This window comes from Nuphar pumila, chromosome 4 (genome assembly GCF_984573655.1).
Source record: "Nuphar pumila chromosome 4, dmNupPumi1.hap1.1, whole genome shotgun sequence".
Taxonomy (NCBI): domain Eukaryota; kingdom Viridiplantae; phylum Streptophyta; class Magnoliopsida; order Nymphaeales; family Nymphaeaceae; genus Nuphar; species Nuphar pumila.
Window position 1 is genome coordinate 5,783,587 of NC_143252.1, and position 13,606 is coordinate 5,797,192.

The 13,606-nt window shown below is 38.0% G+C and overlaps 1 protein-coding gene across 2 annotated transcripts in view; it reads left to right on the forward strand.

Annotated features, from left to right (window-relative positions):
* The window catches only part of LOC149839164 (uncharacterized), a 49,957-nt gene that overhangs the window by 9,772 nt on the left and 26,579 nt on the right, over positions 1–13,606 (forward strand). For both annotated transcript variants that reach the window (XM_090002332.1, XM_090002333.1), the window contains exons 3-6: positions 4,865–4,939; positions 5,069–5,233; positions 5,483–5,646; positions 8,355–8,570. In XM_090002332.1, coding sequence (XP_089858458.1) covers positions 4,865–4,939; positions 5,069–5,233; positions 5,483–5,646; positions 8,355–8,570 — 620 coding nt within the window. The remainder of the gene's footprint in view (positions 1–4,864; positions 4,940–5,068; positions 5,234–5,482; positions 5,647–8,354; positions 8,571–13,606) is intronic.

Sequence of the window (13,606 nt, forward strand, 5' to 3'; positions counted from 1 at the left end):
ACTTGAGAGAAACACCTTTCTTCATCATTGTCCACCAGAGAACGTCCCTAGGTACTCTATCGTATGCCTTCTCTAAATCAATAAAAACCATATGCAAATCTTTATTTCTCTCTCTATATCTTTCAATAAGTTGTCTAAGAAGATGTATAGCTTCCATAGTTGATCTACCAGGCATAAAACCAAATTGATTCTCCGATATCGTGACAACCTTCCTCAACCTAGACTCAATCACCCTCTCCCAAAGTTTCATAGTATGACTCATGAGTTTTATACCACGATAGTTTGTACAATCTTGTATATCACCTTTATTCTTATATAAAGGCACCAAAGTACTCTTCCTCCACTCATTTGGCATCTTATTTGTTCGCCAAATCAAGTTAAAAAGATTTGTCAACCATTCTAAACCTTTCTCTCCCAAGCATTTCCAAGCCTCGATAGGTATACCATCTGGGCCAACTGCCCTTCTTGATTTCATTTTCTTCAAAGCCTCTGCAATTTCATTCTTTTGAATCTTGCGCATGAAGTCACGATTTATCTCATGAAAAGGAATGGAGAAGTCTCCAAGATCTTGAGTATGACTATCATTAAATAGCTTATCAAAATAATCTTTCCATCTCTCCTTAATCTCCTCATCTTTGACTAAAACCCTTTGCGTTTCATCTTTGATACATCTAACCATATCCAAATCCTTCGATTTCCTATCTCTCATCTTTGCAAGCCTATAAATATCCTTCTCGCCTTCTTTGGTATCCAACTTGTCATAAACCTCTTTATATACCTTAGCCCTCGCGTTTCGAACAACTTTTTTAGCTTCCTTCTTTGCTATCATATACTTCTCCAAATTCTCATTATCACGACTCTTACTTAGATTTCTATAACACTCTCTTTTAACCTTAATAGCTAATTTGACATCCTCGTTCCACCATGATGTATCCTTACCTAGTGGTGCACCGCCTTTAGACTCACCCAATACCTCCTTAGCCACTTTTCTCATGCCACCCGCTATCTTATTCCACATTGATTCTGAATCCTCCTCGAGACACCAATTAGCTTCCTTAACTACCTGCTTTACAAACATTCCTTGTTTAGCTCCTTTCAGTGACCACCACTTAATTCTAGGATCTATCCTATGTCTATCCCTTTTGCGGCATTGTCTAATTCTAAGATCTAAAATTAAGACTCTATGTTGTGTAGCTACACTTTCTCCCGGTATAACCTTACAATCGATGCAACAACCCTTATCTCTCTTTCTAAGTAGGAAAAAATCTATCTGACTTGTATTAACCCCACTTTTAAATGTTACTAGGTGAGACTCTCTCTTCCTAAACCAAGTGTTTGCTACGATCATATCATAGGACAAACAAAAATCTAAAATCCTTTCTCCACTTTCATTTCTTTCTCCTATACCATAGCCTCCATGGATACTCTCAAATCCATCCCTACTAATGCGTACATGTCCATTAAGGTCACCGCCGATGAAAAGCTTTTCTCCATAAGATATCCCTTGTACTACTCCATCTAAATCTTCCCAAAATTGATGCTTAATGGAATCATCTAAACCTACTTGAGGTGCATAAACACTAATAATATTAATAATATTAATAATATCCGTACCTAATACTAATTTAATAAGTAAAATTCTATCACCCTTCCTACGGACCTGAACTACATTATCTATAAACTGACGACTCATAACAATCCCTACTCCATTCCTATTCCTATTTATTCCTGTATACCAAATCTTATATCCCCAAGGTTCTATCACTTTAGCTTTCTCACCTACCCATTTGGTCTCTTGAAGACATAAAATATCAATCTTTCTCCTACACATAACATCTACTAACTCTACCAACTTACCAGTTAAAGACCCTATGTTCCAAGTGGCTAACCTAATTTTAGGAAGAGAATATATATATATATAAATAGAGATACGTATACATATATATATATATGTATACGTATCTTTATATATATATATATATATATATATAAATAAATATATACTTGTACATTTAAGGATTATATTTCAACATACATATATGTGTACGAGTACACATATTTTAACACCAGTTTCTTGCAGATAAAACATGTGGGATTTTTCATGCCTTGATATGGGGTAGGAAGAGTGTTGGGAAAAGGAAGCAGCCCACGGTCTCCCTGGTTTCCTCCTCGTCCCCATCTCCATCCTCCTCGGCTGCCTCCTCTTCCTCTTTCATACTATGTTCCTGACGTGAGTACATTATGGCTATCTGCTGTCGTTGATGAACTTTCTGATATACCTGTCAAATTCATTTCAAACTTAAGAAGTTTGGGACGCAAGGCTTCAAATGTGGTCAACTCATCAAAACAAGACAAAGTGGTGTATAGTACATTATATTCAGGCCTGAGTCCATCGAAGGCCTTTTGCACCTTATCTTTATCGGGGATCTTACAATCGACCATGGCAAGCTGTTCCATTTTTTTTAATCTTATTGAGGTACTCCATGATTAACAAAGAGCCCTTTTTAAGATTTAGAAACTCTTTCTTTAATAACATGATCCTGGCATCCGAAACCTGTGAGTATGTCTGTACAAGTCTGGCTCATAGCTCCATGGCTGTGCAATCATCATAAATACTCACTAAGTCCTTTTGTGATAGGGTAGACATGATATAATCTACAAGTGCTTGATCACGTTTCATCCAAGATACATACTCTTCCGAACATGAACTGTAGCAATAACAACTCCCTTTTAATCATTTTCTTCCCGCAACACAAATTCTGGTGGGATTTTAACCGACCCATCTAGGTGTCCCGAAAGATCTTGGCTTCGACTAAATGGAATTATTTGCCTCTTCCTGTTAAGAAAGTTGGAAGTAGTCAATTTTTCCGAAACTAACTGGTTAAGAAAGCTGATAGATATGACCAAAGAAGAAAAAAAAGAAAAATCCATAGCAAATAGAGTAATGAGCAAGGGGAAAATGGCTCGAATGCTGCTGCTGTAAAAGTCAGATAGACTGAAAATTCAGTCGTAAACAGAATGCTGATCTGCCTTTTTTTTGCAGGACAGACTCAGTCACGAAAAAGTTAGCAACAGCAAGTCAATATATTAATTTGTAAGCAGGAACAATTTATATCCCCCTCCCTTTTTTTTTTGAGAAAAGAATAATGAAGACTTTGAGAAAAATAGAGGTTCGTGAGTTCCTGATCTGAAAGAAGAGAAAACAGGTTCAGATCAGGAAGCCTGAACCTGGATTCACCCTTTATGGGAGAAAACAAGTTCAGATCTGGATTCAGATTCAGATTTGAAATAAAAAATAACAGATTCTCCGATCAAGAGATTAGGGTTTGAAAACAAGTTCAGATCTGGATTCAGATTCAGATCTGAAACAAAATAGGACAGATTTTCAGATTGAGATATTTGGGTTTGAATATAAGTTCAGATCTGAAACAAAATAGGATAAATTTTCAGATCAGGAGATTAGGGTTTTGAAACCAACGTGAAAAACAGATTCACGTCCTTAAGAAAAGGAGCATGATCTAAATCTTGGTTTGAGAAAAGAAGTAGGACCCAAAACCAAAAATCGTGGTCTAGGGTTTCAAATAGAGGAAAGGGAAGGAAACACCAAGGGTTTAAAACACCAAGATCTTTCAGAACTTACTGCGATGTGGAGATCGAAACCCAACCGCTCTCTGATACCATGTAAATCAGGAATGTGTCACCGGAGATTGAGAGAGGAAGAATAGAGATAGGAAAAAAGAGAGCTGTAGCAATGTCTCCACACCCTTTGTTTGTCACTGGTTCCTTTTAATATCAAAACATGTAGTACAATAATGCCCCTAAGTGGGTAGTACAAGACCTCTTACATGAGAGGGGCAAAACAGGAAAACACAACTATACAACTGTTACATAATCATGTCAGTCTGGATCCAGATTTGGATCTAGATCCAGATCCAAAGTCACATCTCAATAATGTAATCTAAATCGAGGAAGTCCTATTCTCTTCTCTAGTGTTTGGTGTCCTAAAGTTCGAGGTGAAATTCAGCTCCCATGCAATCTCTGAACTTCTATAGTTTTATTTCTCCTCTATATTCCAATTTACAGTTACAAGTTTTTTGGTATGTGGCATTTCGATGTGAAATTTGGCTTCCATGGGAAATTTGAGCTTCTGTAGTTGCTTGCCTACTCTGGTGTAGTGTTTGGTGTCCTAAAGTTCGAGGTGAAATTCAGCTCCCATGAAATCTCTGAGCTTCTATAGTTTTATTTATCCTCTATATCCCAATTTGCAGTTACAGGGTTATCATTTTGTGCCATTTCAATGTGAAATTTGGCTTCCATGTAAAATCTGTGCTTCTGTAGTTTCTTTCTCTCTGCTCTAGTGTTTGGTGTCCTAAAGTTCGAGGTAAAGTTTGGCTCCCATGGAATATCTAAGCTTCTATAGTTTTATTTCTCCTCTATATCCCAATCTACAGTTACAAGGCTTCGGCATGTGGCATTTCGATGTGAATTTTGGAAAGTATGAGCTTCTGTAGTTTATCTCTGCTCTAGTGTTTGCTGTTCTCAAGTTCGAGGTGAAATTCAGCTCCCATGGAATCTCTGAGCTTCTATAGTTTTATTTCTCCTCTATATCCCAATTTATGGTTACAAGGTCTTGGTATGTGGCATTTTGATGTGAAATTTGGCTTCCATGGAAAATCTGAGTTTCTGTAGTCTCTCTCTCTCTCTCTTCCTTAGGTGCTGCATGTCTGCAACACCTTCATCACCATAATTTTAATTTTGGGAATGTTTAGGTAATTGTAAAATTTGTATTTGTTTAGATTTTGCCTGATGCTGAGTTTTTGCCATCTTAAAATCAGCATATATGCCTTGTAAACATTGATGCCAGGTGGGACAACCAGAACTTATAGCCCTTGAGAAATTATTGAAGGAGGCCATGGTTCCTGCTGGAACTGCAAGAGAGGTAATTATTGTACTTTCACCAAGCTATGCATTTTTTTTTCATTTTACATCGGTACCTATTGGTCTAATCTCTTAAGTGAGGTTGCTGGCACAATTACTGAAGTAAAACCACTGTTCTTTTGCACTCCAGAGTGAATATGGGAGGGAATTACCTGTCTTTGAGGTGGAAGCAACAAAAGTGGAGCCTGTGTTTAAGCAATTATACTCCTTCATGTTTGATGTGGAAAGCATGTCCTCTATGGCTGAGAAGGATCGGCCTGTACCTAGTGTTATATTCATTGTAAATTTTGATAAGGTAAAAGCATATCTCTACTTTTTTGTGTCCTAAGTTCCAATATCTAGAATGTGTAATTAGTATAGGATGTAACCCCCGTCCTGTTTGCTCTTGATGCTTAACTTGTAAGATAAGATATGCTATTGATGTTTCCTGCGGTTATTTGTTCAGTTGATAAAAGCACATTCTGAATAGATTTGAAGCTTTTTGCCTTTATTCTTTTAAGATTGCAGTTATGATAGTTTTGTACTGCTTCTTTTTCTTTTGCAGGTCAGAATGGATCCTAGAAACAAAGAAATCGATCTTAACAAGATAATGTATGATAGAATGAATGAACTCACAGATGAAGAGCTAAAGAAACAAGAGGGTGATTATATTTATCGTTACAGATATAATGGAGGTGGTGCATCTCAAGTTTGGTTGGGTTCTGGCAGGTAAATGTGATTTGCATTTGCATGTAACTATAACATGTTTTAGTAATCTTACATAAGGCCCCTATTAGTCATAATGAGATCTCAACCAGGTTGTGGCAGTGATATATTGATCCGGCTGCTACAGTTTGTTTTTGACACATGGAAAATAACTTTGTGGCCCTTTGAAAATGATATAGCAGGAGAACAGAAGTCGTTTAAAAAACTTTGCTCCTTTTCCAAATATGCTACATCTCATTGAAATGATTTACTATTGATGGGCTGAACCTATTTCTTCTTGAATACCCGATTCAATGCCAATGAATTTCCTGTGATCACCATATAGTATTAATCTCCACTTGGTGATAAATAAACCATCTTTACCTCTTTTGGTCTCTCAGATATTCATAAAGGCAGGATGTCTATAGAGTATAGACCCCCCTATCACCAACCCTTGCATGAATAACTATGGGTGAATAAGTCCAAAATTGATTCCATCAGATGTGTCACTTGGACGAATATGTCTATATTGACCATGATAATCTCATATACGAATACTAGCAGCTGGTCCTGTCAATTCTCAGGGTCCAAATAACTCAAATTTTGCCCATGAACTATTTGTATCAATGGATTAGCTTGATCCAGGGTTTGAAGATAAAGGCTGTAGGCTGAAAATGATCCATTATTTGATGTTAATGGAGTCAAAGTTACCAAATTATGAACAGTTAGTATCGATATATGCCAAACTGCTCCTCATGTAGTTTCTCAAACAACATTTTCCAAGTGAACCAAAGTCAAATTTTAAATATCTCCAGTATTTTACCTGGAAACTAGCACATGTATCTTTCATTAAATATGTACTTATGTTTCCTCATTCTGCACTCATTTTAGTTTAAATGGTGTAGCTTCTCTTATTTTCTTGGAATAACATACTCTATGCACAAGGGATATAACTTATATGGGTTGAACTGCTCCACATATAGTTTCTCAAACCACATTTTTCAAGTGAACCAAAGTCAATTTTTAAATATCTCGAGTATGTTACCTGGAAACGAACACATGTATCTTTCATTAAATATGTACTTTTGTTTGCTCATTCTGCACTCACTTTAGTTTAAATGGTGTAGCTTCTCTTATTTGCTTGGAATAACATACTCTATGCACAAGGGATAACTTGTATGGGTTGAAATATGCAAATATGTCACTATTAATAATTGTGTAAGTGATCTAATGGTTTTGATTGGACCATAAAGCATGATAATTCTCTAGGATGCTGAAGATCTGCTGTTAAGTCATTTGCACAAATGGAGTCATTTACACAAATCGAGTCATTTGCACAAATCCACCTATCCTACTTCCAGAAAGTATCGATGTGTAACTAACTAAGCAAGCACCAGTTGCATCTTCACTAGGTGTTGGCTACAGTTCATGTTTATGGAGAACGACACTAATGATCAACATTAGTCCCAAATTTTCAGCATCATTGAGAGAGGAATGAAAACATTGATCTTCTGGTTGACTGTGTAACCAAATTGAAGAGGGTACCATGATTATTCTCATATCTTGAGTCATCCTGCAAAGTCTGGACCAATGATCTTCAGTTTCCCAATTTATTCACGCAATCTCTGTTTATTTTTGTCACCATTGAACATCTGCATTCACCATCCATGCTCTTATCCACAACTCTCTGTGAATGTTTTTTGTTATAGAAACAAAATATCATATTAAATATGATACTCTCTGTGGATGAACAATCACGGGTTTAGCGGTAGAGACCTTCTGATGCCTTATCTCTGTATGTTGGTGTGTATGTATATCTGCTGCTTCATGAGATGGGTTTATTAGAGAAGTTCTTAATATCTTTTCCTTCCAATTATTCTTGTTTCCAATATGATGCCTTATCCTCAATTTGCTTTTGATAATGGAACTGTCTAATGGGGGAGGTTTATGTGTGGAACTTCCGTTTTCTTGAAGAGTTTATGGCTGAACTGATGGGGTCATTCCTACCTTTCACTGTAATAGAAAAGATAGAAGAGACTGAATGGCAGTAAGCCAAAGGGTTGCAATATAGCATCAGTAAGGGGCTTGGTTTTAGGTTGTTTTTGGGTGGTGGATTCAATCAGTGGTTCTTGAGAAAAGTAATAAGAATACTTACACAGAGGAATCATTGAATGCAAGAGACATATCCAATCAAGTTGTTGGGGACAGGGCTAAGGTGCTACCTCTCCTATATGGTGAACTTTGCTGGGGATATCTTTGGGCATATATGAATTTTGCAGCTTTTCATTAATGTAATGTAATGAAAATGCTTGATTGATTATTTTGGTTCTACATTAGTTGATCTTTTTATTGGTTTTCTCAAACTTAATTGAATTCCTAATGTTCTGTTTTGAGAGAAATATCTAATATCGTCACCTAATGATTATACTCTTGAGTGAACCTGAAGTCACTTTATAGTTCATAAAGTTTTGTGGAAATTTCTCTTTTCAGTTTCTTCATTGTGTTCCATGCTTCCAGCTGCCACCTTGAGCCAAGTCCATAGGTGTGTGTGTGTCGATGCATGTGACTGACAACATGGGCTGAAGTTTGAACATCCTTGTCCTTTATTTTTCTAGGACTCATAACTTCAATGATATCCCTTGTTCTTCTATTGTAAATTGTAATATGTGCGTTTTTTCATGTCTTTTTTGTTTTTGTAATGTTGTAAATTGAAAGTTTTATACACTATGCAGATATGTTGTGATCGACCTTTCAGCAGGCCCTTGCACATATGGAAAGATAGAAACTGAAGAAGGAAGTGTCAGTTATAAGACAATTCCTAGGTTACGAAATTTGATTTTTCCAAGGGACCAACTTGTGAGCGTTAGTTCTACTCAGGATGTCTTTGTTGGACAGCTGTCTGCTCTGGTTTCATCCACCATTGAGCATGTTATGGCACCGGATGTTCGGTAATTTTCTTTGGGCTTTCTTTTTCTGCAGTTGTCTTCATACTGTAGCTTTTGTAGACGTTATTTTAGTTTATAACTTTATAGATCCCTCTTAAGCACTATTCTTTGGGTGGTTTAATCTATCAAAGGATGATCATCCTTCAGAATGCACTACTTCCAAATGCATGTACATAGCATACATGCTGTATCAGACATGACATGTTCACACAAAGAATTTGCCAACACTTTCTAAGTGACATGATACTTGATACTGTATTGTATATTTTTCCCCAGTTTCTTGGTCATGTAGGGTGCACTGAAAGATGTCATTTTGCACTAATTATACAATATGTAATTACTGAGTGTTCCATTATGTTTTTTCTTGCTTGTTTATTGATGCCTTTGTCAATTGCAAACAGCGCTCAGTTATAGAAAATCTAAGAAACATGTACTTGAATCCTTAAAAATAATCATGATTTTAGATTTCTTGACATTTTAAGGTTATTTAGGGTGATTGCTGTAGTTGGTAGATGATGAAAATTTATCTTGAGACCCTGTTTTCATGTTCTCCGTTTATGGCCAACAATGTCAGTCTGAATCTTTAAAAAACTGGCATTCTTATTGTAATGCACTAGTTTATGCTGTTGACTCTTTCTATTTCATTCTTGGGACTGCTGGACTGGCTGTTACATCTTGTGGTATAATTCAGGTAGAGAAATTGGTTTTTCAGACAAATTCAAGGGGAGCTTGTTGCTATTTCTGAGAATATATTTCATTCATATCATATGCAATGTTGTGAAAAGCGTTGAGGCGTAGCGAGGCTTAAGCCTCGAGGCATAAAGCGTAAGCCTCAATTTTTTTTTGAAAACTTAAAAAAAAAACTATAAAAGAAATCTAAAAATACAAATAAAAAATGCTTTATTGATGAAGCAACAACCAATAAGAAATAGAAAATCTAAAATAAATACTAAAAATATGACATTAACATGTAAAAGTAACTGAGAAACTGATTATATAATTGAGAAACTAATTATATAACTTAGAAACAAATTATATAGCTGTGAAAAGAACTACACAACATAAAACTGATTAAAAAAAACTATAAAAAAGTCACTAAGAAACTCTTCTTATAGCTGTGAAAAAAAACTCTTCTTCTTCACGCACGCCTTAGGCTGGTGCCTTGAGGCATAGAGGGCCTCACCTCAAGGCGAGGCGCGCTTTTGACAACACTGATTCATATGTTTTAGAACTTAGTTCTGATAGACTGTATCACAGATATTGATATGGGAAAAGTTAATATCATTATTAAATCCTGTGACTTTCTCTTTGTCTCAATGATCAACCAATGGGAGCACTTTTTAGGTAATCCGGTTCCATGCAGTTTGCACTTGCTTCTGCTTGTGCTTCATATTGCACATTCACGTTTTTAATAATTCTATAATGTTTTCTCATAAATTTTACTGCTGGTTTTGGTTTTTCTCATCTCTGGCCTTTGCCTGTGGCTTGAAAAAATCTCAGACTGGGTCTGCCCCAGGTTGAGAAATCCTAGTATGAATACCTTTGGCATCCCACGGCAATTTTTGAATTGATCTTAAGTCGCTGTTCCCATTTCTTCATTGACCCATTATGCAAAAGGTACGCCATTAGAGTGAGTGCATAGGAATGCACACGAGCCAAGCTTGGCATGTTCAAGCTCGGTTTGCCCAAGTAAACGGGTGTTCAGGCTCGGCTCGGTTTGTTAAGCTCGAGCTGAGTACAACGAGCCAAGCTGGCCCAGGCTCGGCTCGTTGAGCTTAGTTGGGCATCAAAAAGCAATCACAAGTCCCAGTTGGGACACAACCATGGAACCATCACAATGAATCACAACCAAAAAGGGGTTTCTAATTTACTGAACTAACCTAGGAGGGCTCGCCCTAGGTGTCATCATGCTCTTTCTAGTCAAATGCCCACAACTGTCAAACGGGAGAAAAGGGAGTCAGAGACCATCAATAAGACGGTTGGGCTCCATGTCGACTGCACGAGCGATCTTTGCAAGTGACTGCAGGAGTGACGCTGGCAAGCTGTGCTCCTTCCCATGTGTCGACAAGTTGTGGTGCTGGTTGTAGTGGTTGGAGGCAGAGGCGGTCGAACCACCACCACTGCCGCAGCCTGCATAGTGTTGGCAGCATTGTCACACATGGTGGTACAAATTAACCAAAATGGGTAAGCAGTCGGGAGTTCGCTTGAAGATGATCGAATGAAAAACCGTAGGGCAAGGTTTTAAAACCCGTGACTCGGAACTCGACTCGTTCTTTATTGACTCATGACTCGGCGGGTCAACTCGATGACTCGGACCGGGTTTTGTTAACTTTTGATTTTAAAAGAAAAACAATATATAAATTGTCAGTTCATGGGAAAGATGTATTATTCAGTACAAGAGTGATTCATCACGCCAACACCTTCATAGCCCTTGGGAACTACATGATCCCAATGGCACTGGTATCCTGTGTGATTATGGATTGCAGTCACTTGGATCATGCAATATACAGAGAATGGCAGGTCGAGTTAAGAGATTCATTATTTTGGACAAACAAAGAACACATAATGGAGTTGGACAGATTTTCTGCACCATGCATCACCTTGAAAGAATTCAAACAGCTATTAGCAGTTCGAAAGAACATAGAATAAAATTTTCAATGCCTAAGATTAGAGGTTAGGAAAAGTGAAATTGCTGCAGGCCTTAGATTCATGATGCCCAGCTCTTAATAAAAAAGATTCCAATTAGACAAAGGACTGAACAGAGACAAATGATGTTGGTAAAATGGCCCAGAAGCTGCACCAAATGCTACAGATTGGGGAAAAGTATCACTGTATAAGATGAACTATCATTTACAAGAACATAAAGTGGAAAACTAGAAGTTGCCTTGGACCTCTAGTGGTCCACGAAAGGGTGGTGATGGGGCAATGTTAGTTATAGAGGCAGAGTTATTTTATGAAGTTGTATCATCATGTATGTAAAGTAATATGTGATATTCAGATAAGGAATCCTTAGGTCCTAACTCTCCAATCTCCATGTGTCTTGAAAGAAATCTCTGCTTTTAGATGCATAGAATTCTTTGTTAATTGGCTTTATAGACTAGAATGCTTTGTTGTTTGATTTATATACTATAACAGTTATTTGTTCAAAAAGATCTTTCCTGACAGTCCATGGGAAAGATGTATTATTTAGTACAAAAGTGAATATGTGTGTGTGAAATACCCAAAAAATCAAATTTCAAACATCCCAGAACTCGCCCGAGTCAGGCCGAGTCAAGCTGAGTCTGGCCGAGTCAGCAACCGAGTTTTCGCAGCCCGAGTTAAGCTTGCCGGGTTGACTCGCTGGAGGGCCGAGCCGAGTCAGCCGAGTCACCGAGTTGACTTGGCGAGTTTTAAAACACTGCCGTAGGGGGGAGAGAGAGAGAGAGAGAGAGAGAGAGAGAGAGAGAGAGAGAGAGAGAAGGGGTTCGATTGAGTGATAAAGAGTAGCAACAACAATTGCAACTACTACTGCTTGCTTTGCTGCTCGTCGGATTTCAGGAGTTGATGAGACGAGTTATCTGGTAGTGCGCGCGTGGTCCGAGCTAGCTAGCCAGGCGGAAGGAAGCAGCGAGTTGGACTTTTTTGGCTGTTTTTCGTCGTCTTGTTTTTTTGTTAGGTAGATAGATTCTTGAGAGCTGCACATGGCTCGAGGGAGAGCGGGATAGGGCCCGAGGGCAAGGATGTGGCCTGAGAGAGATGCATGGGGCCCGAGGGCAGGGATGAGGCTCGAGGGTGGGCAATTTTAATTTTTTAATATTTAATAAATATATTATACTTTATATTGTTTGTTTCAAATATTTGGGATCTATCATTCAAAAGTATGAAGAAATTGATGGAGATGTAAATCATAGGATAAAGGTTGGGTGGATGAAATGAAAAAGTGCAATTGGAGTGTTGTGCGATTGTAGAATGCCATTGCGGTTGAAGATAAAGTTTTATAGGACGACTATTAGGCCCGCTTTACTATATGGTACGGAATGTTGGGCTGCCAAGAGACATCATATTCAAAAAATGAGTGTAGCTGAGATGCGTATGCTTAGATGGATGTGTGGAAATACAATAAAAGATAAGATTCAGAACGAGGAGATACGTAAGAAGGTAGGCGTTGCACCCATTGAAAATAAGATGAGTGAGAATCGTTTACGGTGGTTTGGACATATTCGGCGAAGGCCTAATGATGCTCCAGTTAGAAGGATGGAGAAATGTGAAAATATATTAGTTAAAAGAGGTCGGGGTAGGCCTAGGAAGACTTGGATGGAGATGATAGGAAAGGATATGAATGCTTTGAACCTCACCGAAGACATGGCATTGGATAGAAATGATTGGAGGAGAAGGATTCATGTGGAAGACCTAGAATGATTTTCTTTGTTGGTTCAAATCGCCGACCCCAATTGTTTTGGGATGAAGGCGTAGTTGTTGTTGTTGTTGTATTATATTTTATATTATATAAAATAAATATGAGCTTTATCTAGCTCAGTAGGCCGATCAAGCTCGACTTGTTTGTTCGGCCGAACCTCAGAGCTTAGTTCAAACTCGGCTCATTTACAGGTTGAGCCAAGCTTTACCAAGTCGAGCCCGAGCCAGCTCGGTTTGTTGTGCATCCCTACGTCCGTTGGCTCTAAGCTTTGCTTCTTCGATTGATTGTTCTCATCAGATCTCAAGTTCTCTATTTCACTCTCGTCATTAGGGTTCTTTTCACCTTTCCCTCACGGTACTTGTACGCTATCAGTCATTGAGGAATACTTAGGCTTAGAGAGCGGTCCCTCTTTCTTGTGTAAAAGTGATCATTATTCCAACATGCTGCGTTTTATTGAGAATGATCGAACCATGGGACGAATCTACAAGGCTATCACCTTCTTTGGCTAGATCTTCCGACCTTTTCAGAGGACCAACGGTTTTTCTATTATCCAATCCACAACAAATTGAATGAAACCTACTTGTTATGCCAAGTAACCTGTGCCACCCTACACAGCTGTGAGTGTAGCACTTATGCATAGAAT